Genomic DNA, 25,218 nt, shown 5'->3' on the forward strand with positions numbered 1-25,218 from the left:
GGTTGAGCTAGTCGATTCATCTGAGGAAAAGGTACACAATTTACAGAAAAAGAAACCACATGAAAGACTGGACTCGATGTTCGGATGGACGTGGCTATAGTGCCCGGATGACGAATATGACAAATAATGCAAGACATTGATAAAAATACCTCGGCTTCTCCCTTGATAGACGCCGATGTTGAAAACAAGAATAGAAAATGGATCTTTTTCTCATCCTCTACCTATACTATAGCCCCAGTATCAATAAGAGGGTAGACATTTTGGCATCGATGTTTAAATAGTCAGTCAGTCCATCAAGGTCTATGCTCTTCTTTGTGGCCATAAGAGATAATTTGCTACATTTGATGATGGAGGTTATGATCCGGAGTGGGGCTTGTACAGTTGCTCCCATTTTCCACTCGCCATTCATTCCTTGACAAAGAGTGAAATGGGGAATGTTTAATGCAGGGCCACTGGGAGGTCCGTAAGTCATGGCAGAGGGAAAAAAATAACATGTTCTTCAAAGGAATGAAGGTATTATTGTATATTTCCGTGGTCCTTGAGAAAAGACATGGAACGCTAAGACAGCTAATCAGTCTCTCGGAATGAAAAGAAAGACCTTCGTTCTGCTTCCTCTCTTTTTTTGAGAGAAAAACTAGTTCAGGTTATCCCAAACTGCCCCGTGACAGGTGTAGGAGAAAAAGGGAAGGCGAAAAGAAAGAGAAGAGAAAAACATAGTGTCCAAAGCGAGGGAACTTGAATAATGTCATGCGGTAGCGACCTCAGTCCCTCCTCTCAATCTTGCCCGGCGCGTTCGTCTCGATTTTTTTTATTGTTGTTTTCCGAGACACTGTCCATTAGTTCTAAGTAGTGCGCATGGGTATTTTTCATCCGTCAAGGTGTGCGGCATGACACAATCCACCCCTTGGCCATAGCATTAGATCACGACTGGCATCTCCTGCTTGCCATGGCCATTCCCATTTCTCAAGCTCTCAAAGTTTGCCGCAGCCTGTGTGGGGGCCCCATTTGTGAAGCTGTCTGCCACGAGAGATAAGACACTTGTTTATTATCGCGCCGACCATTCAAAATAGATGACTCCGCCACTCGCTCAGTTTGGGATTTTTTTGTCACTCGGTATCAGGAAAAGCTTTATTTTCCACCCTGAGCATTTTAATCATGTAAACATTGTGTCTAAAGACCTAATTTCAGGAGAGATATGAAACATTGGAGGGGAGCACGGATAACTTTGGGACTTATTGAAAAGTAACAGATGCAGATGGGTTCTTTGAGATTGATGTAGACGTGCCACGTGCCTTGATCTGTGAGACAGGTATTTTGTGTCCAGCGACAATTTGAGACATTTACATTACACTTTAGTCATTTGGCAGACGCTCTTATCCGGAGCGACTTACAGCAGACCACTTAGGTTGCTTAAAACTGATGTCAAAATAAATCCCTGGTTTCAGATTCCCATTCTGACGACTTTGATCCAGCCTCCACTAAAAGCAAGTATGACTCCATGGATTTTGACAGCTTGCTGAGAGAGGCCCAGCGCAGCTTGAGAAGGTAACAAGTGCTCTGGCACCTGCTGTCTACCAAGAGGGATGTCTTGATACCTCACTAATGTTTCTGTCCTTTGACTACGAGAAGTTTTACACTCTATGTAAGAGAGTATATAAAGAGGAATCTATATATATATATAGACCTATATATATATATATATATATATATATATATATATATATATATATATATATATATATATATATATATATATATATATATATAACAAAAAGTATATTAAAAACAACGTTTACATGAACATAGCTGCTGAAGAAGCTGGGAAGAGACAGTACCTGGAAAGCCAGTGAATCCTCATAACCCTGTACACAGGTGTGTGTGCTTTACTGCTGTACAACAGTCAGTGAAAGACAAAAACATTCATGAGATTTTTTTTCTCCAAGCACTCCAAAAACACAACTATGCTTTGAGTGGTGAACATGTGCAGCTTGTTCAGTCTTTTTTCCTTTTGTCCTTGATTATTCTTTTTATTTTTTTATCTGGTGTTTGGATGTGGTGTTACGTTATTAACGAGAGTATAGGGATGCGTATCTTGGAGGCTCAAGATAACATTGCTGTCTAAATTTTCAGGACAAAAATGTAGCCCTGTATATACAGATATTATCAAAAGGAATATTTTTATTTTGTGTACATATCAGACAAAGTTCTTTATTTGTTACAGCTATGCACTGTAAAATGCAGCCTTTTTAAAATGATGAAGACATTTTCTCAATTAAGAATGTCGATCTGTAGTTATTACAATGATGTAAAACATATTGTACACCTACATGAAGTTTAGAAGACAAGACATGATTGTAAAAATGTGTAGGAGGCTCATTTTGATGGAGCATGTGAACAAATTTCCTTTTTTAAAGAATTATTTTGTTGGGGAAAAAAAGTTAACCATGTATAGTTTTATCTGTTTATAAAGTTTCTCAATCAGTGTTTTTCCGTATACAACAAGTATAAAATGCATTTTTAACGTGTTTTTTCATGATTGTAATGAAACAAACCCCATTTTTAATAATATTTCTGAAACAATCAGTATATATATATATATATATCAATTCATTTTGATTTCAATGCTTTTTATGGTTCTCGTTTTGATAATTTTACTCTCAGTGAGAAAAGACTACTACTATGTTTAATCTGTTCAATCAGGATAAACCGTGCATATTTATCTATTTATTTTAATATTTGAATCAAAAATATTTATCCTCTCCATCTCACATTTTTGCTATTTATATTGTTATTTGATTTTTGTTATTTCACTTACAATCAGTGGGTAAGGTGTACAATAATGTGGGAATATTACATTCTATGCCTTTCAGAAACAATAAAAAATAAATTATAATCTCCTCGACAGTGGCCCTTCATGAGAAATGCTGCTCATTGTCCAAGTGATTTCTGTCTCCACAACAGTGGTTTGCAGCCATGACAAAATGTCTACCACATTATTTTCCTTTGTACACAGTAGAACATGAAGCAATAAAATGATTTTGCAGGTATTTTTGTTGTACCACACTGTAAAAATCTGTGTCGTTGCTCCACACGCTTGATTATGTGAATGCCAAACAAAAGTTTACAATTTTCTTTCCTGAATTTAAAACAAATCTTGTATTTGATGTACAAAAAATATATATATATATATATATATATATATATATATGATGATAATAATATTGACATTATTCACAATAATTACAAAAATAATAATAATATAAATGAAAGAAAAAGTATATAAAAAAGCAATAAATTATTTTTCAAAGTTGTATTTTAGCTCATATTGTTGTGTGGTTTTGGACCCTGGCCCATTACCCAATCGCTGGCTACATACAGGGATTCCATTCCAGTGTCTTAGCATGGTCACATGACCCTTATCACCCAATAGAGAACACTTACAGAATGTTTTACTCAACACTCCTGTTTGCCCATTTAGTGTAAGTTTGGGTCTGTGTGTTTGTGTAGAACATTGTGGCAACTGTACAAATGTAAACTAATACAATGGAAAACACAGTGTTAAAACTGTAGTGTTCAACAACAAGCATCCTAGCATCAAAACATTTGTCTGTGTAGTGCATGGCTATTAAATGATGACAGCCGATACAGCACATAGTACTTTGGATATCAGGCTCTCCTGTCTAAATGGCACTACTTGAATGACATCTTATAAGCCTAGAGAAACTACTCAATACTGCATGGAGCCGCACCATTTTCTATTAGGCGCTGCTGCCACACAGTCCAGATATCACAGCACCTTCAACGTGACATTAAAGGTAACCTTGTGCTTTCTGGTGCAATTAATATCCTGTTTATAGTGCAAGCTAAGTAACAAGAAAAACCAGCCTACATTGCAAGAGGTAGAACTCTTTTGTATGAAAGCTTCGCTGATCACAGGCCACCTTTCATGAAGTTTGACTTGTGTAGATGAAAACGAGCTAATTTCCTTGATGCAGATGCAAAATCAGTGGTGGGGAAATCTCCCCGTCTACCTGTATTTCAACATATTTTTATTTTATGTACAGCGCTTGGGTAATGGTGTCGCGTCCCATTTGATAGATGTGGCTTTAATCATTGTAATAAAAAAAAATCTGCTTTGTAAATCGCCTAGAGTAGTAATATATTATAACACCTTATGGTCCTCAAAATGTCAGCTGTGTCAGACTTTTTAACAATGTGAACTACTGAGGAATTTGCCACTGCTTAAACGTTTGTTGGGTGATCATGTTTCTTTTGGAAGGACAATGGTGTGAGCGTGTGTGTGCATGTGTGTGTTTATAGGCAGGGTGTGTGTGTGTGTGTGTGTGTGTGTGTTGGGCAGAGGGGGGTGGGAGGGGGCGGGTGTATTGCTTTGGGTGGTTACCTGTTTGTGTCCTATCCACGTTGCCTTCTGCCAAGTCCTTACCAATGCCTTTGTGGTTCTACCTATTGTATGACTTTCTTGTGAATTTTGTTTTTATGTGCAATTCTCATCAGCCTCACCATGCCAATAAAGGGAAATGTGTTTGAAAGAAACTCACTTGGAACCCTCCTTTCATGTGCCTCTTTTCTTTACTGTCTCATCCCTCCTGCTTCCTCTCTCATTGTCATGGTAAGACTGTGTTATTCAAGCATCATTGTGACCAATTTAAAAATCAGCACTGCATGACTGTAATGGCGTATCCTTGAAGTCTACCCTCCATGCGAAAACTGACAGTATTGAAAAGCAGTGCCTTCATACCCCTTGACGTATTCCACGTTTTGTTGCATTAGAGCCTGAATTATTAAACATTGATTAAATCGTTTTTTTCCCTCACCCATCTACAATACCACAAACTGACAAAGTGAAAACATGTTTTTAGAAATGTTTTCAATGTATTGAAAATGAAATACAGAAATATCTCATTTACATAAGTATTCACACCCCTGAGTCAATACATGTTAGAATCACCTTTGGCAGCGATTACAGCTGTGAGCCTTTTTGGGAAAGTCTCTAAGAGCTTTGCACACCTGGATTGTACAATATATAATAATTCTTCAAGCTCTCTCAATCATTGCTGGACAGGCATTTTCAAGTCTTGCCATAGATTGTCAAGCCAATTTAAATCAAAACTATAAGTAGGCCACTCAGGAAAATTCAATGCCGTATTGGTAAGCAACTCCAGTCTTTATTTGGCCTGGCTTTAGGTTATTGTCCTGCTGAAAGGTGGATTTTTCTACCAGTGTCTGTTGGAAAGCAGACTGAACCAAGTTTTCTTCTAGGATTTTGCATGTGGTTAGCTCTATTCCGTTTCTTTTTATCCTACAAAACTCACTAGTCCTTGCCGATGACAAGCATACCCATAACATGATGCAGCCACCACCATGCTTGAAAATATGAAGAGTGGTACTAAGTGATGTGTTGGATTTGCTCCAAACATAGTGCTTTGTATTCAGGATATAAAAATTTGCCACAAATGTTAGAATTTGTTTTTTGCCTTATTGCTAACAGGATGCATGTTTTGGAATATGTTTATTCTGTACAGGCTTCCTTCTTTTCACTCTGTCATTTAGGTTAGTATTGTTCACTAATTATATACAATGTTGTTGATCCATTCTCAGTTTTCTTCTATCACAGCTATTAAACTCTGTAACTGTTTTCAAGTCACCATTGGCCTCATGGTGAAATCCCTGAGCGGTTTTCTTCCTCTCCGGCAACTGAGTTAGGAAGGACACCTGTATCTTTGTAGTGACTGGGTGTATTGCTACACCATCCAAAGTGTAATTCAATGTCTGTTATTTTTGTTTAAAAAAACCCAATAGGTGCTCTTCTTTGCGAGGCATTGGAAAACATCCCAGATCTTTGTGGTTGAATCGGATTCCATGCAACTTATCATGTGATTTAAGCACATTTTTACACCTGAAGATATGTAGTCTTGCCATAACAAAGGGGTTGAATACTTATTGACTCAAGACATTTCAGCTTTTTATTTTTAATTAGTTTGTAAAAATGTCGAAAAACATCATTCCACGTTGGCATTATGGTGTAGTGTTTGTAGGCCAGTGACACAAAATCTCTATTTAATCAGACTGTAACAACAAAATGTGGAAAAAGTCAAGGGGTGTGACTACTCTCTGAAGCCACTGTACCTGTTTTACTGGGTGCAATGTTGCAAATGACACCATGCTGCCTGTAGTAGTAAGCATTTACCTTAGGTTTCACAAAGCTACATCTATCTGCATTAGGTTACTGTACTGTATGAAACCAAAGTCTACGCATATAACATATCAATGCCTTCAAGTGCTGGACACTTTTCCCTCAGCTACAAATCTCGACCAAGAACTTAATTAGACCTAAGCTTTCCCCTCTTTGCTATTCCTATCAAATCAAAATGCTATATATTCAACTAGTTGTCAGTGTCCACAACTTTAGCCCCGCGTACCATGACTCTGCAAGTTAATTAGTAATGTTGAGGGGACAAATTCATTTGAAGTCACAAATTGGCAGACGGAGTACTGACGAAGGTGATGATTGCATCGTTGTATCGGCCACCGGTTGGCCTCGTGGCTGGACGTCTCGCTGCGAGCCCCCAAACCTTTTTCTGTGGGTGTGACAGGAAATATGGGAGGAATGTGCATTAAACTTTAAGGCTGGGGGTCTGATTGTGTTTTTTATTAAGGGCTGCCATTTAGCCCCCGGAGAAAAAGAGAGGCGGCCGGCTTCATTTCGGCTCAGCATTCCAGCAGGAGGTCTCTCTCTGCTTGCCCTTTCCACAGAATGAAACTATCCCAGAAAATCTCAATTCCCTTGCTTTTTCCCTGTCCCTCCTCCCCTTCCCGTCATGATAGGATGGCCGACTTTATCTGTTAGGTGCTTATCTTACTGGTTAATAATAAAAAAAAAACACATATCTGGACTGTGGTTGAAGGTAAGTGGAAGTCTTGCAGATAATGGGGTTTGATCAGCTTTGGTTCCCTCCATGACAAACAGGTGATGTTATTTAGAGTTGCAGGGCAGCCATCGTCCTTCCTGTACTTCATTGCGTAGCACTGGTATCAGGGTTGGCACTGTCTTCAAGGGCTCTGTGGATAGACTAATTAAACTTCAGCATAAAATGAAGTCTAGTCACAGTCACATTGAAAATGTATAACAATAATATGTTCAAGTCATGAATACCTTTTTAAGACAGTATATTTTTTTTGACAAACAACATCTAGATGATTTAGATTGTCTTAAAATAAAAATACAACATTTGACCTTTTCTCACACATTTGTACCTCTCCCGTACAGTGTCAGGGTGGAATAAGAAAAATCCTTGAAAATAAGATAAGGCTACACACGACTAGTTAATTAAAGGCTCTGGGGTGGAACATGTAATGCTACCCGTAATTTAGTATCAGGAACAGTTTATTCTCAGGGAAGCACATGATTCATTTGAAAAAAATCCATCTCAGAAGGAACACGTTTTTTTTCTTGCGAATACTGTGAAACTGGCATTCTAGTTAAATCATTTGCCTGTATAATTCTATGAAAAATAACTTAAGTTAAGTGACAACATTAGGACTGGGGAGTAAGGGAGAATTATCATTTTTGTTGAGTGTGATATGAAGCAGGATTAGCAAACTGTTAGTGATGATGGAATGCCATCAGAGACGCGGGCGAGGTGAGGTCCCTGGATTTCGTAGTTCTCTTGTCTCCTGTTTCATTTCAAAGCTTCCTAAGCTTGAGCCCCCAACCTCCACTCTCCTCCCTATGTTTTATTTTTAGAAGATTTGATAAGCAGTGCTGTTCCCTCTTTGTCACCAGGCAAAGTCTACACTCTTTGACCTCTAGTCATGCGTAACCCGTGCTTGCCAGTTCCAACGAGTCTTGCCAAAATGGGTGGAAGAAGCTAAATATTGTCTTCGCCTGAAATATCATGTCATCGTGATGATTCCCATAGCCGTTGGCAGAGAGTTGCAACTCCCATCGGTTGACATAAAAAGAGAGTGACAGCTTCTTTAATCCTGCCTGTGGCATGGTGGTCATGTGAGCTAACAACTGGGATTCCCACCTCATATTGCTCTCATTGGATAATTTTGGTGCAGTATATTATTATGTTTTTGGCCTCTTTTTTTTTAACTAGGCAAGTCAGTTAAGAACAAATTCTTATTTTCAATGACAGCCTAGGAACAGTGGGTTTAACTGCCTTGTTCAGGGGCAGAATGACAGATTTGCACCTTGTCAGCTCGGGGATTTGATCTTGCAACCTTTGGTTACTAGTCCAACGCTCTAACCACTAGGCTACACTAGGCTACTAGGCTACTCTACCACATCACTGCCCTTGAAGTAATCAATTTGTCTAACTCTATTTGAGAAGTATATTAAGACTAGCCTTCAACAGTGGATTTGAACCTGCTAACCTTAGGCCACAAGACTAGCACTGACAGGGTTAAAGACAGTATCTCCATGAATCCCTAAAGGCTCCAGAACTGTTTCAGTAGCAACAGTGCCTTTCTATGCCATCAAGACTGTTGTCTATTGTATGGCAAGTAATGGGGAGATGATCGTGACGGAGCTATTACGATCACACGCCCCCCATTCCAACTGTTGTGTTGCAGCACTTTGTGCTTTTAAAGAGTAATGAGCAACAGATGGACAGTATTCTTCTTCCTCCCAAACTATCAACATTGGGGACCATGAACATATACTTCTCCTAGATAATTAATGGCTACAGACAAATGGCGGCTGATTGAGCTACTCATCCCTATTTTCAATCACCATCTGCTGTGTGTCGTCTGCTAAAAACAATGCTAATTACCGCAAGTGTGCCCAAGACGTACCATATTAATTAGAACAACATAAAAGGGAAAGTTGAGATAGAATGAATCAGATGTGGCCCAACTGTATGTGGAGAGGAAAGGAAAAGAGCAAGCGTAAACGGATTAACGATTGCCCCAGATGCGGCTAGAACCCTCGCTTGTTGATAGACCTCCAGTTGTGGCCACTGTCTGAATGGTAGAGGAGGAGCCGATTGCACGACCAGACACACCTGCGCTGTGCATGGTACCACAGCGTTAGCGTTCCTCCGTGCCACGGCAGGCCTTTTAGAATGCTGGGGCTGGCAACTCCTCCACACCGGGACGTCAGCAGAAAGATGAGTCGCCGCGGCCACCGTGGGGACAGCCGGCTGACAGAGGACATTAGGGTTCTGGCCGCAGATGGGTGTGCTTTTTGTGCGCGCATCACCTGCGAAAGGAACAGAGTGAGAAAGGAATTGACTCGACTTGACAGGCCTGTGCTTTTTAGGGCTGCCTGGCTGTACGATCCAAAGCAATGTAGCCTAGCCACCTCGAGGATACTTTAAATTTGAAATGCCCGTAGCAGGTGAGAGTGGCGAATGATATTGATAGCGAGGCATTTTAGCAGCATACACTTAGTGTGATGGTTGATGAGCTAGCGTTGAATAAAATATGCAAATGAGGTGATGTGAGTGCATTTATATCATCTAATTATTTGGTAATCATCAAGTGGCATCAATAGCTATTAGCATAATTTCCGTGACTCACCCTGTTCTTAATGACTTTAGTCAAGAATCTGACAAATCAAATATGTTCATTTCCTCTTGCAAATAGACAGTTTAGAGGCAATTAAACACTGAATGATGCACTATCCTGCTCCAGCGATACATAATATTATTGGACCTCCTCTCCAGCTGAGACCTCATGCACCTTATTTTTTGGAAATGTACAGACAGCCAAATTCAAATAGTATGACTGACTGGCTTCTCTCTCTCTCTCCCCCCCCTCTCTCTCTCTCCCCCCCCTCTCTCTCTCTCCCCTCTCCACTCACTTCTAGTGAAGCAAATACCCTTACACACTCTCAGATGGAGCTGAGCACATCGCAGGCCTAGACGTCACTTTACAATAGAATGGGAAGTGGATAAGAACTATTTGTTTGCACAATTTACCTTAAATACAGTATATGCAAGGTTTATAGATGATACATCACATCTTGGGAACATGTCCCAGGGCTTTAAAATGGTTGCCATTTTGTTGGATTTGTTGTCAGGGGCGGACTGGCCATTTGGCATTTAAGGGAAAATGCCAGACGGGTTGGTCCATTTTTAGCACAGTCGGCCTATCTATCTTTGTTTTTTTGTTGTGCTAATAATGGCTAATAATTGGGGCCTTATGGAAATAAATGGGCCGGTGTGGGGGACTCAAGGAAAAAAATGGGGCAGTGTGTTAGCAGGTAAGGGACACAAACGGATACAGTAAGAGCAGCGAAAGGCTTTTCCAAAGCTTTCTGAAAAATAAAAACATAATTATGAATAGTGTTCTGGCCCCTGTAGGTGGGTTTGAGTTCCTTTAGGCTATCGTGTAATTATATTGTTGACCACTTGGGGGCCACTGTCCTGTGTTGATGTGTGGTGTTCGTTTAATGTGCTAAATCCTGTAGAAAAAGAATAGTTCACATTACAAAATGGTGAAAGTCAAATTGTGGAGCTGCAGACGTTATCAAACTCCATCCTTCTTGCTATCATTTTGAAGCATTGTCTAAGTAAAATTAATCATAACATATTTGGCTTTCAATTTATGATGACATTTTGTACAGATTATTGTTTTAATGAGATTTATGAATAGATAACTGTCGAGTGCATTTGATCTTGTCATGTTTTTGGGAATTAGTTTCATTTGATTTAATGCATAATGCCGCGTATTTCTGTGTTCATGAACATGTATACAAATACATGCTGTGTTATTATTGAGAATTAAGCCTAGTATTCAGCTAGCATACAACAAGTCATACTCATTGTTCTTTTCTTTCTATATTTCAGTTTCTCATTTCAGTCACTATTACTGTACCTATGAAGCGGTGGCAATAAATCATCCTTCAACACAACAGTAACTGTGCCGGGTTTATCTATCTGTTAAGCTTAAGAAGACTATTTTACGAGTAACCAAAAAAAGTGTTAAACAAATCAAAATATATTTGATATTTTAGCTTCTTCAAAGTGCCCACCCTTTGCCTTGATGACAGCTTTGCACACTCTTGGTATTCTCTCAACCAGCGTCACCTGGAATGCTTTTCCAACGGTCTTGAAGGAGTTCCCACATATGCTGAGCACTTGTTGGCTGCTTTTCCTTCACTCTGCCCAAACCATCTTAATTGGGTTGCGGTTGAGTGATTGTGGAGGCCAGGTCATTTGATGCAGCACTCCATCACTCTCCTTCTTGGTCAAATAGCCCTTACACAGCCTGGTCGTGTGTTCGGTCATTGTCCTGTTGAAAAATAAATGATAGTCCCAATAACTCTCCAACGGGCCTGTGTCGCACGGTGTCACAGACACCAGGAATCTTCCATTTCAGTTGGTCCTCCTCAACACTTAACGCCACTCCAGTTATCACTCCTTTCAATGGCGCCCTGCTCCAGACAGCAAAGCAAGTCACAGGTCTTGTCCCAAAGGGGCATATTGCAGAGCGCCCGCTCCCTCTGGACGGAAGACGCATACAAAAATCATCACAAGTCTTCAACTAACTTTGACAAACACAGCCAAACGGTGTTATCAGGGAACGTGTACCCTTCCCTGTCCTCCAGTGCGGAATCAATGCTCACTCCATGAGAGTGCCGCTTCAGTATTTATTTACATTGCTCACCTCATCTCATACCAGCCACAAAGTGCCAATGGCAATGGCTACATATGCAATCTGAGAGAAAACATCAAAACCATGAGAATGGCAAACTTTGTCACCAAACCTACTATTCTATGACCAAAATGCCATGACTGGAAGACTGAACACGTAAATGCTGTTTGGGCACACAGTAGTAACAACTTTTGAGAACAATACTGTCCTCTAGGCTCTGGTGTTGCTAATAGTATGAAACCAAGGCTAACAACACATTAATAACTCATTAACACCACATATCCATTTAATCCAGGGATATTGAGAGGGTACATTTACAATTAACACAGAAATGTCATTATTCCAAAGCATCATGGAGGCTGTTTATTTTGGAATAGAACTTCTCTTAATGCTTGGATCGTTAGAAATGCAGACCAAAACCAATGTGTCTAAACTGCATTAAAATGCATGGACAGTGTGACTCTAATTACTGGTTAAAAATACTCCACGCCTTAATCCACATGGTAATAACGTAATTAAAGTGGTGTTTCATGGGCTTCATAATCTTCTGTGACAAGGCTTAAAATTCAATTAACCCCATTTTAACACTTTGTTTCAACTTACTCCGGAAGGCTAATTTGCTTAAAACTTATTTTACTCACTATAATTACGTCTTGAGAATTCTTCTGTAATCTAGAAATATAAGTTGTTTGTCTTGACGGACCATTGATTCGCTATGGACGTCATGCTATCTGTCGTTAAATATAAATTACATTTGTAAAAACTGTTAAATAACGTGCACATGATTTTAAATATTTGGTCATTCTCTTGTGAGAAAAATTATAGAAATGTAGTATAAGCACTCGGAAGCCGACTTTAGCGTAATTAGCATTCTCGTACACTTAACATGGCGGGATAGCTAGTTAGCTTTGTGGCACAACAGATAGAACATATCCTTTTGTCGTTAGTATTCTGTGTCAAGCAACATATCTCTTTCAAGCATTGATCTCGACCAATGACCAATAGATAGCATATTAACTAACTAGCTAAACCACAATATTAAGTCTATGACAATGCTAATTATGCTAACGCCGACATCCAAGTGCTTATACTTTGTAAAAACGCATGTTAAAATGTTTTCAATAACTTTCCTCAACAGAGAATTAACACATCTTAAAAATGTTGTGCACTTTATTTAGTCGTTTTGACAAATAGTATTCATATTTAAGAATGGCTTTGCTTGTTTGCCAATGGGCCGGAAGTTGACACATTAACCCCACCCAATGAGATGGCTGGAAGGTGTTCATGTGGCTCTGGAAATAGACGTGTTGCATTGAAGTGATTTTAGTGACCTAGCAGAACATTGTCATTGTCACACTGTTTAAATTCCAAATAATTTTGCTCGTCATTTATTTTTTGCCAAATCTTGATATGTTCTAATATATATTTTACACGTTTCCATTGTGTATTATATGACAAAAATATGATCAAATTAACAAATTATACATCTGCCATGAGCAACTCGTTCTTAGTTACTACACTACTTCAATCATGTCTACCACAAATGTTAGAGACAGCTTCAACCCATTTTATATTTCCTCTCTCTGAGCATGTGCTGGCTGTGACATATAGAGCCAGCAAACTTTCCATGTTTTCAGTGAGAAGGCCGTTGGACCAGCCCAAATCTAGCCCTTTGAAACAGTGCCAAGATTTCCACTGGTGTCTTTCAGATTAGCATAAGATGTGAGAGCCTTAGCTAAGCAAATCAGACAGTGTGAAGGACAGAGACTTCACACTTTGAGTACGCTTTTCATTTGTTACAGATACTGGACAGGAAATATCCGCATACTAGAAGAAAGCTCATGTACAGTAGGAGTCTTTCAGTGATTAAATATCCTATGAGAAGCCATGTTGTGCCACTAGCAAGTCAACATGCACAGTATTTGAGCCCCCTACAGTAGCCTAGCTCAAAACAAAAAAAGCATAATTGACATTGTCATATTTTTATAGCACTTCATCACTCTCCTTCTTGGTCAAATAGCCCTTACACAGCCTGGAGGCGTGTTGGGTCATTGTCCTATTGAAAAACAAATGATAGTCTCACTAAGCGCAAACCAGATGGGATGGCGTATCGCTGCAGAATGCTGTGGTAGCCATGCTGGTTATGTGTGCCTTGTATACTAAATAAATCACTGACAGTGTCACCAGCAAAGCACCCCCACACCATCACACCTCCTCCTCCATGCTTCACGGTGGGAACCACACATGCGGATATCATCCATTCACCTACTCTTCGTCTCCCAAAAACACGGCGGTTGGAACCAACAATCTCAAACTTGGACTCATCAGACCAAAGGACAGATTTCCACCGGTCTAATGTCCATTGCTCGTGTTTCTTGGCCCAAGCAAGTCTCTTCTTCTTATTGGTGTCCTTTAGTAGTGGTTTCTTTGCAGCAATTCGACCATGAAGGTCTGATTCACGCAGTCTCTTCTGAACAGTTCATGTTGAGATGTGTCTGTTACTTGAACTCTGTGAAGCATTTATTTGGGCTGCAATTTCTGAGGCTGGTAACTCTAATGAATTTATCCTCTGCAGTAGAGGTAACTCTGGGTCTTCCTTTCCTGTGTCGGTCCTCATGAGAGCCAGCTTCATCATAGCGCTTGATGGCTTTTGCAACTTCTCTTGAAGAAACTTTCAAAGTTCTTGAAATTTTCCAAATTGACTGACCTTCAAGTCTTAAAGTAATGATGGACTTTGCTTATTTGAGCTGGTCTTGCTATAATATCGACTTAATCTTTTACCAAATAGGGCTATCTTCTGTATACTGTACCACCCCTACCTTGTCACAACACAACTGATTGGCTCAAACACATTAAGAAGGAAACAAATTCCACTATTTAACTTTTAACAAGGCACGCTTGTTAATTGAAATGTATTCCAGGTGACTACTTCATGAAGCTGGTAGAGAGAATGCCAAGAGTCATCAAGACAAAGGGTGGCTACTTTGAAGAATCTCAAATATAAAATATATGTTGATGTGTTGAATACTTTTTTGTTTACTACATGATTCCGTATGTGTTATTTCATAGTTTTGATGTCTTCACTATTATTCTACAATGTAGAAAATAGTAAAAAATAAAGAAAAACCTTGGAGTGAGTAGGTGTGTCCAAACTTTTGACTAGTATTGTATGTCATTAAACAAACAAAAAAACACATAGCTGAAACAAACAAACGTGACATTTTCAAACATTCTCTGTTCTCTCTCAACATCTCCCAGGCCTGCCGTCATAGTGGATAAAGAGCTGGTATTGACGGCAGCTGACAGAAGGCTGGAATAAAGTGAAGAACAGGGGTGGAGGAGCTATTTTTACTGGGGCCCAGGAGTGTGTCGAACACAGAAGGTGAGTCGGGAGGGGACCGTTTGGGAGCGGAGATCGGGGAACGTTAATCATCTAGACAGGAGAAACATTAACTGTGCATGAGGCTTGGTCTCTGGGTACTGAACTTACTGTAGTCTCCTCAAACAAAGGCGGTGTGTGTGTGTGTGTGTGTGTGTGTGTGTGTGTGTGTGTGTGTGTGTGTGTGTGTGTGTGAGAGAGAGAGTGCATTTCTGTGTGTATTTCTGTGTGTGTGTGTGTGTGTGTGTGTGTGTGTGTGTGTGTGCACGCTTGTGCATAGAGTCTGCAGAGATGACACACACAGCTCTTGAAGACTGAGTGCACTCTGCTCTGAAGAAAGCCACTCACACCCAGTGGAATATGCCATATTCTAGAACTGTACATTCAGGTTTGGTGAAAACACACACTGTTAAAACCGAAGATGCTGTATGGCTGAACATACCCTACTCATGGTAGGCCTGTCACACTGTACCATCATTCGACTTCAGCTCCAATCCATCGTGACAAATAATTGAATATTTACTGGGTGTAGCCTATACATTGTTGCCTATGGCACTGCTTGTCTGTCCCTGGATGCAATATTATGCCTAGTATTGCCGCAAAATTTGTCGCTGATATGGCACATTTACCAATGACTGCATTGGAGGTGTGCAGAAAGCAACGCTCTCACCTTAAGAGAGCGAGGGGAGGGGACACACGTTTTGTTATTATTTTCGGCACCGGCTGATTCACGGTGACCTGTTTGGGTTCCAGGGACGTCGAGCGTGGCGATGCATATACTGTCTGTTGCTTTCCGTCAGGCTCTCGAGGATTTCAACTCACATGTTGCTGTTACTAGAGTCAGTTATTTAGTGCAGTGCAACATGGGAGAGCTAGTGGGTATGCATGCTTTTGCTCCAGCCCTGCTATAACCGACCTGATTCAGCTAAACAAGGTCCCGAGGAGCAGCTGACTAGTAGAATCAGGTGTGTTGTAGAAGGGTTGGAACAAAATCCTGCGGCTGGGTAGCTCCTGCTGTACATATTATGTTATACAATATTTAGTTTGTAGCAAAAATAGCTGAGTGTCAGTGGAGGCTGCTGAGGGGAGGACGGCTCATAATAATGGCTGGAACAGAACAAATGAAATGGCATCAAACAAATGGAAACCATGTGTTTGGTGTATTCAATACCATTCCACTTATTCCACTGCAGACATTACCACGAGCCGGTCCTCCCCAATTAAGGTGCCACCAACCTCCTGTGCTGAGTTTAGTCTTGCGTACAGGGGCTTAAAAGCTCCAAACAACCTAGCTTTTATTGGTACTGTATACTTGTTTCAGTTGTGACAGCACCTTGCCTGCTTCACTTGTTAATGTGCTGTTGCATATAGCATTGCAAATGATAGTAATTGCAAATGATAGACATGAGTTGAATATAGTGCTCAATCCACCTGACAGATAACTGTTAAGACAACCAAGGAAGGTGCAATTATTTCATCCTCATGGTTTAACTTCAACACTATCCTTAGCGTCATCCATTAGTTTGGTCTTCTTGGCATAATCCAATTATTTGGTCTGGAATACAGTTGTGCTATGTAGGATTGGATTTGTTGATTGACTTGATTTACCCATTGCAGTTTCCTTTTGTGACCCATAACGTTGACTCTCACCTTTGCAGTGAAATATATATTCCTCTCTAAATATGGGAGAGCCTCTATCACTACATATGAATGATGATGCCATTTGGTTTTGTGAAGGCTGTCATTTCAAGGGGCTTAATTAGTCAATCATGACACAGGCACACACACACACACACACACACACACACACTCTCAGCCGATGGACCTTTTATTGGCCGGATTCACAGCCAGATGTTCCTGTGATGTGAGGATGAGGAGGGAGAAATTAAGGGGAGGGACGTCCAATGACTCATTGCAGCAGAGCATTGCCCTGTCCCCCCCCACCCCCGTAGAGCTGGTATTCTTAATGTTTTGTACACTCATACACACATATATACAGTACCTGTCCAAAATTTGGACACACCTACTCGTTCAAGGGTTTTTCTTTATTTTTACATTGTAGAATAATAGTGCAGACATCAAAACTATTAAATAACACATATGGAATCATGTAGTAAGCAAAAAAGTGTTAAACAAATCAAAATATATTTATATTTTAGATTCTTCAAAGTAGCCACCCTTTGCCTTGATGACAGCTTTGCACACTCTTGGCATTTGCTCAACCAGCTTCACCTGAAATGATTTTCCAACAGTCTTGAAGAAGTTCCCACATATGCTGAGCACTTGTTGGCTGCTTTTTGTTCACTCTGCAGTCCAACTCATCCCAAACTATCTCAATTGGGTTGAGGTCGGGTGATTGTGGAGGCCAGGTCATCTGATGCAGCACTCCATCACTCTCCTTGGTCAAATAGCCCTTACACAGCCTGGAGGCACCATCACACCACCTCCTCCATGCTTCACGGTGGGAACCACACATGCGTAGATCATCCATTCACCTACTCTGCGTCTCACAAAGATGTCTATTGCTCTTGTTTCTTGGCTCAAGTAAGTCTCTTCTTCTTATTGGTGTCCTTTAGTACTGGTTTATTTGCAGCAAATCGACCCTGAAGGCCTGATTCACGAAATCTCCTCTGAATAGTTCATGTTGAGATGTGTCTGTTACTTGAACTCTAAATAATTTATTTGGGATGCAATTTCTGAGGCTGGTAACTCTAATGAACTTATCCTCTGCAGCAAAGGTAACTCGGTCTTCCTTTCCTGTGGCAGTCCTCATATGAGCCAGCTTCATCATAGCACTTAATGGTATTTGCGAATGCTCTTAAAGAAACCTTCTAAAGTTCTTGAGTTTTTCCGAATTGACTGACCTTCATGTCTTAAAGTAATGATGGACTGTCATTTCTCTTTGCTTATTTGAGCTGTTCTTGCCATAATATGGACTTTATCTTCTGTATACCACCCCTACCTTTTCACAACACAACTGATTGTCTCAAACACATTAAATTAACTTTTAACAAGGCACACCAGTTAACTGAAATGCATTCCAGGTGACTACCTCATGAAGCTGGTTGAGAGAATGCCAAGAGTGTACAAAGCTGTCATCAAGGCAAAGGGTGGCTACTTTGAAGAATCTCATATATAAAATGTATTTTGATTTGTTTGACACTTTTTTGATTACTACATGACTCCATATGTCATTTCATAGTTTTGATGTCTTCAATACTATTGTACAATGTGGAAAATAGTAAAAATAAAGAAAAACCCTTGAATGAGTAGGTGTGTCCAAACTTTTGACTGGTACTGGTACACATACACTGAGTGTACAAAACATTAGGAACACGAGAGAGAGTGAGAGAGAGGGGAAGGAAGAAAGTGGGTGCTGCTCTGCTGCAAAGAGTCATTGGATGTCCCTCCCCTTCATCTCTCCCTCCTCATCCTCATATTTCCATGACATAGACTGACCAGGTGAATTCAGGTGAAAGCTATGATCCCTTATTGATGTCACCTGTTAAATACACTTCAGTCAGTGTCGATGAAGGGGAGGATACAGGTTAAATAAGTTTTTTTAGCCTTGAGACAATTGAGACATGGATTGTGTATGTGTGCCATTCAGAGGGTGAATGGGAATGACAAAATATTTAAGTGCCTTTGAAAGGGAGAACGGTATTAGGTGCCAGATGCACCAGTTTGAGTGTGTCAAGGTCTTCAACGCTGTTGGGTTTCTCACGCTCAACAGTTTCCCGTGTTTATCAAGAAAGGTCCACCACCCAAAGGACCACTAGCCAACGGTAGGCCAGTGGTCAAAAACGGGTTATTGATGAATGAGGACAAAGGAGGCTGACACGAACTTTGCAGAGCAACAGACGGGCTACAGTTAGTCAATTGACAGTTCAGTACAACATTGGTGCCCGAAGACACATAAAAGAATACACAACTCGTCGTACCTTGACAGAAATGGGGTAAGGCAGCCGACGACCTCAGAGTTCCAATTCTTTCAGCAAAAATACAGGAAACAGTGGATGCAGTGAGATAAGGAACGAAAACATTGGACGCTGGAGAATTGGAAAAACATTGTCTGGTCTGATGAATCCTGGTACCTGCTGTTTCACGCTGATGGAAGGACTAGGGTATGGAAAGAACCACATGAGTACATGCATCCATTGTGCCGCCTGTCAACATTGCAGGCTGGTGGTGATGATGTGGGGTGTGTTTTCATGGCACACACTGGGCCCCTTGATGAAAGTGGAGCAACGTTTGAATGCCACAGGATATCTGAACATCATTGCCAATCAGGTGCATCCCTTCATGCCAGCAGTATGTCTGCGAATATATTTTTTCAGCAGGATAATGCCCTATGCCACAAGGTTAGGATTGTCCAGGAATGGTTCCATGAACATGAAAGAATTCAGCTTACTGCAATGCCCTGACCAGTCTCAATCCAATTGAGCATCTGTGGGATGAGATGGAACGAGCTATTCGGAGTAGAGATCCACTAGCAGCCAACCTGACACAACTGTGGGAAGCGTTGGAGTCAACATGGGTCATCATCCCTGTGGAACGCTTTCGACACATTGTAGAGTCCATGCCTCGACAAATTGAGGCTGTTCTGAGGGCAAAAGGGGGTGATATTAGGACGGTGTTCCAAGTATTTTGTACACTCAGTGTATATATACAGTACCTGTCAAAAGTTTTTACTATATTCTACATTGTATGACAATAGTGAAGACATCAAAACTATTAAATAACACGTAGGGAATTATGTAGTAACCAAAAAAGTCTTAAACAAATGTAAATATATTTTATTTTTTTGCCTTGATGACAGCTTTACACACTCTTTGCATTCTCACAACCAGCTTTATGAAGTAGTCACCTGGAATGCATTTCAATTAACAGGTGTGCCTTGTTAAAAGTTCATTTGTGGAATTTCTTTCTGTCTTAATGCGTTTGAGCCAATAAGTTGTATTGTGACAAGGCAAGGGTGGTATACAGAAGATAGCCCTATTTGCTAAAAGACCATGTCCATGTTATGGCAAGAACAGCTCAAATAAGCAAAGAGAAACAACAGTTTTTCATTACTTTAAGACATGAAGGTCAGTTAATACGGAACATTTCAAGAACTTTGAAAGTTTCTTCAAGTGCAGTCGCAAAAACCATCAAGCGCTATGATGAAACTGGCTCTCCTGAGAACCAACACAGGAAAGGAAGACCCAGAGTTACCTCTGCTGCAGAGGATACGTTCATTAGAGTTACCAGCCTCAGTAATTGCAGCCCAAATAAATGTTTCACAGTTCAAGTAACAGAGACATCTCAACATGAACTGTTCAGAGGAGACTGTGTGAATCAGGCCTTCATGGTCGAATTGCCGCAAAGAAATCTGTACTAAAGGACACCAATAAGAAGAGACTTGCTTGGGCCAAGAAACACGAGCAATGGACATTTGACCGGTGGAAATCGGAGTCCAAACTTGAGATTTTTGGTTCCAAACGCAGTGTCTTTGTGAGACACAGAGTAGGTGAATGGATGATATCCGCATGTGTGGTTCCCACCATGAAGCATGGAGGAGGAGTTGTGATGGTGTTGGGATGTTTTGCTGGTGACATTGTCAGTGATTTATTTAGAATTCAAGGCACACTTAACCACAGCATTCTGCAGTGATACGCCATCCCATCTGGTTTGCGCTAAGTGAGACTGTCATCTGTTTTTCAACAGGACAATGACCCAGCACACCTCCAGGCTGTGTAAGGGCTATTTGACCAAGAAGGAGAGTGATGGAGTGCTGCATCAGATGACCTGGGATCCACAATCACCTGACCTCAACCCAATTGAGATGGTTTGGGATGAGTTGGACCGCAGAGTGAAGGAAAAGCAGCCAACAAGTGCTCAGCATATGTAGGAACTCCTTCAAGACTGTTGGAAAAGCATTCCAGGTGAATCTGGTTGAGAGAATGCCAAGAATGTGCAAAGCTGTCATCAAGGCAAAGTGTGGCTACTTTGAAGAATCTAAAATCAAAAATATATTTTTGACTGTAAAGTCAACTTCTGACCTCACTAATGCTCTTGTCGCTGAATGGAAGCAAGTCCCCGCAGAAATTTCCCAAAATCTAGTGGAAAGCCTTCCCAGAACAGTGGTGGCTGTTATAGCAGCAAAGTGGGGACTCTATATTAATGCCCATGATTTTGGAATGAGAATTTCGACGAGCAGGTGTTCACTTACATTTGGTCATGTAGTATATACAGTGTATTCGGAAAGTATTCAGACCCCTTGACTTTTTCTAGATTTTGTTACGTTACAGCATTATTCTAAAATTTCCCTCATCAATCTACACGCAATACTCCATAATGACAATGTGAAAACAGGTTTTTATAAATGTTTGCAAATGTATTAAAAATATGAACAGATACCTTATTTACGTACGTTTTCAGACCCTTTGCTATGAGACTCGAAATTGAGCTCAGGTGCATCCTGTTTTCATTGATCATCCCTGAGATGTTTCTACAACTTGATTGGAGTCCACCTATGGTAAATTCAATTGATTGGACATGCTTTGAAAAGGCACACACCTGTCTATATAAGGTCCCAAAATTGACAGTGCATATCAGAGCAAAAACCTAGCCATGAGGTCGAAGGAATTGTCCATAGAGCTCTGATACAGGATTGTGTCGAGGCACAGATCTGGGGAAGGATACCAAAAAAATCTGCAGCATTGAAAGTCCCTAAGAACACAGTGGCCTCCATCATTCTTAAATGGAAGAAGTTCGGAACCACCAAGACTCTTCCTAGAGCTGGCCACCGTGCCAAACTGAGCAATCGGGGGAGAAGGGCCTTGGCCAAGAACCCAATGGTCACTTTAACAGAGCTCCAGAGTTCCTCTGTATGAGATGGGAGAACCTTCCAGAAGGACAACCATCTCTGCAGCACTCCACCAATCAGGCCTTTATGGTAGAGTGGCCAGACGGAAGCCACTCCTCAGTAAAAGGCACATGACAGCCCACTTGGAGTTCGCCACAAGGCACCTAAAGGACTCTCAGTCTGATGAAAGCAAGATTGAACTCTTTGGCCTGAATGCCAAGCGTCATGTCTGGAGGAAACCTGGTACAATCCCTACGTTGAAGCATGATGGTGGCAGCATCATGCTGTGGGGATGTTTTTCAGCGGCAGGGACTTGGAGACTAGTCAGGATTGAGGGAAAGATGAACAAAGCAAAGTACAGAGAGATCCTTGATGAAAACCTGCTCCAGAGTGCTCAGGACCTCAGACTGGGGCGAAGGTTCACCTTCCAACAGGGCAACAACCCCAAGCACACAGCCAAGACAACGTGGCTTCGGGACAAGTCTCTGAATGTCCTTGAGTGGCCCAGCCAGAGCCCGGACTTGAACTCGATCGAACATCCTTGGAGAGACCTGAAAATAGCTGTGCAGTGACACCGCCCATCCAACCTGATAGAGCTTGAGAGGATCTGCAGAGAAGAATGGGAGAAACTCCCCAAATACAGGTGTTCCAAGCTTGTAGCGTCATACCCAAGAAAACTTGAGGCTGTAATCGCTGCCAAAGGTGCTTCAACAAAGTACTGAGTAAAGGGTCTGAATACTTATGTAAAAGTTATATTTAAGTTTTTATTTTTAATACATTTGTAAAAATGTCTAAAAACCTGTTTTTTCTTTGTCATTATGTGGTATTGTGTGTAGACTGATGAGGGGAAAAACTATTTAATCCATTTTAGAATAAGGCTGTAACTTAACAAAATGTGGAAAAAGTGAATGGGTCTGAATACTTTCCAAATGCACCATATATACAGTATACACACACACACACATCTCTTTCCCTCTCTCTTTCACCCCTTCTCTCTCTCCCCCATCTTTCACATCCCCGTCCCCCCCTCACACACACACACAAAAATAGACACTCAAACAAACCATTCTTACCTATCATGTTAGTGACCTAGTTAGCTGTAAGTTGAACAAACAGTTAAATTTGGATTCACAGAAGGTATAATTTACGGGAGCTTCAATACAGTATGCTTATGTGTGAGATAAGATGTGTGCGATCTTCTGAGCTGTTTTGAAACCCAGATAATACACTCTGGAAAATCAGATTCCGAGAGCACCGTGGCCCCTGTAATTGTCTCTCTGACTGCTACTTCTGATGCTACTCAGAGCCGCGGTGGAATTCACATATTGAACTTTGCATGGTGGGGAGAATGAATTATTCTTAGAGTTATATCATCATAGCAATACTTTCTCTCTCTCTCTCCTGTTTGCGTTCTGTCTCTCTCTCTCTTTCTCTCCGGTTCTCATTCATTCTCTCTCTCTCTCTGGTTCTCATTATCTCTCTCTCTCTCTGGTTCTCATTCTCTCTCTCTCTCTCTGGTTCTCATTCCCTCTCTCTCTCTCTCTCTCTCTGGTTCTCATTCTCTCTCTCTCTCTCTGGTTCTCATTCTCTCACTCTCTCTCTCTCTCTCTCTGGTTCTCATTCTCTCACTCTCTCTCTCTCTCTCTGGTTCTCATTCTCTCTCTCTCTCTCTCTCTCTGGTTCTCAGTCTCTTTCTCTCTCTCTCTGGTTCTCATTCTCTCTCTCTCTCTGGTTCTCATTTTCTCTCTCTCTCTCTCTCTCTGGTTCTCATTCTCTCTCGCTCTCTGGTTCTCATTCTCTCTCTCTCTGGTTCTCAGTCTCTTTCTCTCTCTCTCTGGTTCTCATTCTCTCTCTCTCTCTCTCTCTCTCTCTGGTTCTCATTCATTCTCTCTCTGTCTCTCTCTGGTTCTCATTCTCTCACTCTCACTCTCACGCTCTCTCTCTCTCTCTCTCTCTCTCTCTCTCTCTCTCTCTCAGGTTCTCATTCTCTCATCTCTCTCTCTCTCTCTCTGGTTCTCATTCTCTCTCTCTCTCTCTGGTTCTCAGTCTCTTTCTCTCTCTCTGGTTCTCATTCTCTCATTCTCTCTCTCTCTCTCTGGTTCTCATTCATTCTCTCTCTCTCTCTCTGGTTCTCATTCTCTCACTCTCTCTCTCTGGTTCTCATTATCTCACTCTCTCTCTCTCTCTCTCTCTCTCTCTCTCTCTCTCTGGTTCTCATTCTCTCTCTCTCTCTCTCTCTCCGGTTCTCTCTCTCTCCGGTTCCCTCTCTCTCTCTCTCTCGATCAAAATGTCAGGTGGGCCACACTATTTCCTTTGCTTACTGTAATCATAATTAAATCCTATTGTGCCGATTATACAGTCAAAACATACAAGAAGTAGGGGAGGAAATGGTTACTGAATATGTAGCCCAATAAACATAGATCTTTAACACCACCATCCGTATAATACAGCACCTATACACAGGCAAAGGCCTGACTTATTCAGATACGTTTCCCAGTAAAGACCTATTTGCAAATCAATCATGCAGCATAAATACCATTGCAGGCTTATTTCAACCCTCCAAAGGCAGGCAAAAAAAAGCTGAAATCTAGCCATGGCAGTTGATGGAGAATATGAATGAAGGTGCTATGCTGCTTTTATGCGTTCTAATAAGCCTCCAAGGCACCGGAACATTATGGCTCTCAGTTTTACAACGGCTTGATGGTCTGCTTAGAGATGCACGGCGAGGAGGCTTGGAGGGGGGATTGGGATATCTGTATATTGGGTGGTACGTTCCACCTGAATATTTGGCTATGAATCAGATGAAGCCACCCGTTCCCTCTTCTTCTACCCAGCACGCCTCTCAGATGATTTGCTTGCTAAATAGGAGGGGAAGAGATATTCCCAGTGAATGGATCGGGATCTGACTGAGAACGAGTAAGGTGGTGGGTGACTATGGTTTGCTCTAAACTGCTACACACACACACTTGCACACAGTTAACTCTAATCCATTCTGCACACACACACACGCACACGCGCGCACACACATCATCCCCACCCACACTCCTTTCTTCCTCCGCCTTTTCTCCATATCTTAATCATGTCCCATCAGAAGGGGCCTCGCCCGGTGGCTGAGATGTGCCTAAGCAAGTGAGCCAACGAGGGAGACTGACGGAAAATAAGCCTCTCTGATATAAACACGTGATTAGCTCGGACAGAAATATATTGCGTCGAATAGACATGCTTTTCTGACACGTATACAGTAAGGAGTCAAGTTAGCTCAAATGAATTACATTTCTATCTGCAATGCTCCTGAATGCCACCCGGGGTTGAAGAAGCTAATACAAATATATGGGTGTATATATATGGATGAGTGTGTGATGCTATA

The 25,218-nt window shown here is 41.2% G+C and overlaps 1 protein-coding gene and 2 long non-coding RNA genes across 3 annotated transcripts in view; 2 read left to right on the forward strand and 1 right to left on the reverse strand.

Annotated features, from left to right (window-relative positions):
* Nucleotides 1-4,554, forward strand: part of LOC106577610 (peroxisome proliferator-activated receptor gamma coactivator 1-alpha) — a 44,265-nt gene extending 39,711 nt beyond the window's left edge. Inside the window, 1 exon segment of the mRNA XM_045701351.1 lies at nt 1,446-4,554. Within this exon segment, the coding sequence (XP_045557307.1) occupies nt 1,446-1,549 (104 nt within the window). The 3' untranslated portion in view covers nt 1,550-4,554.
* Nucleotides 4,555-6,696: 2,142 nt separating this feature from the next.
* Nucleotides 6,697-9,727, reverse strand: LOC106577740 (uncharacterized). The gene is made up of 3 exons (XR_001322190.2): nt 9,547-9,727; nt 9,030-9,226; nt 6,697-7,080 (listed from the first exon to the last, which is right to left on the reverse strand). It is a non-coding gene; the product is annotated as an uncharacterized lncRNA (long non-coding RNA).
* Nucleotides 9,194-10,878, forward strand: LOC106577741 (uncharacterized). Its single transcript, XR_001322192.2, has 2 exons — nt 9,194-9,364; nt 9,836-10,878. It is a non-coding gene; the product is annotated as an uncharacterized lncRNA (long non-coding RNA).
* Nucleotides 10,879-25,218: the final 14,340 nt, after the last annotated feature.

The sequence above is a fragment of the Salmo salar genome, chromosome ssa18, assembly GCF_905237065.1.
Source record: "Salmo salar chromosome ssa18, Ssal_v3.1, whole genome shotgun sequence".
Lineage (NCBI taxonomy): Eukaryota > Metazoa > Chordata > Actinopteri > Salmoniformes > Salmonidae > Salmo > Salmo salar.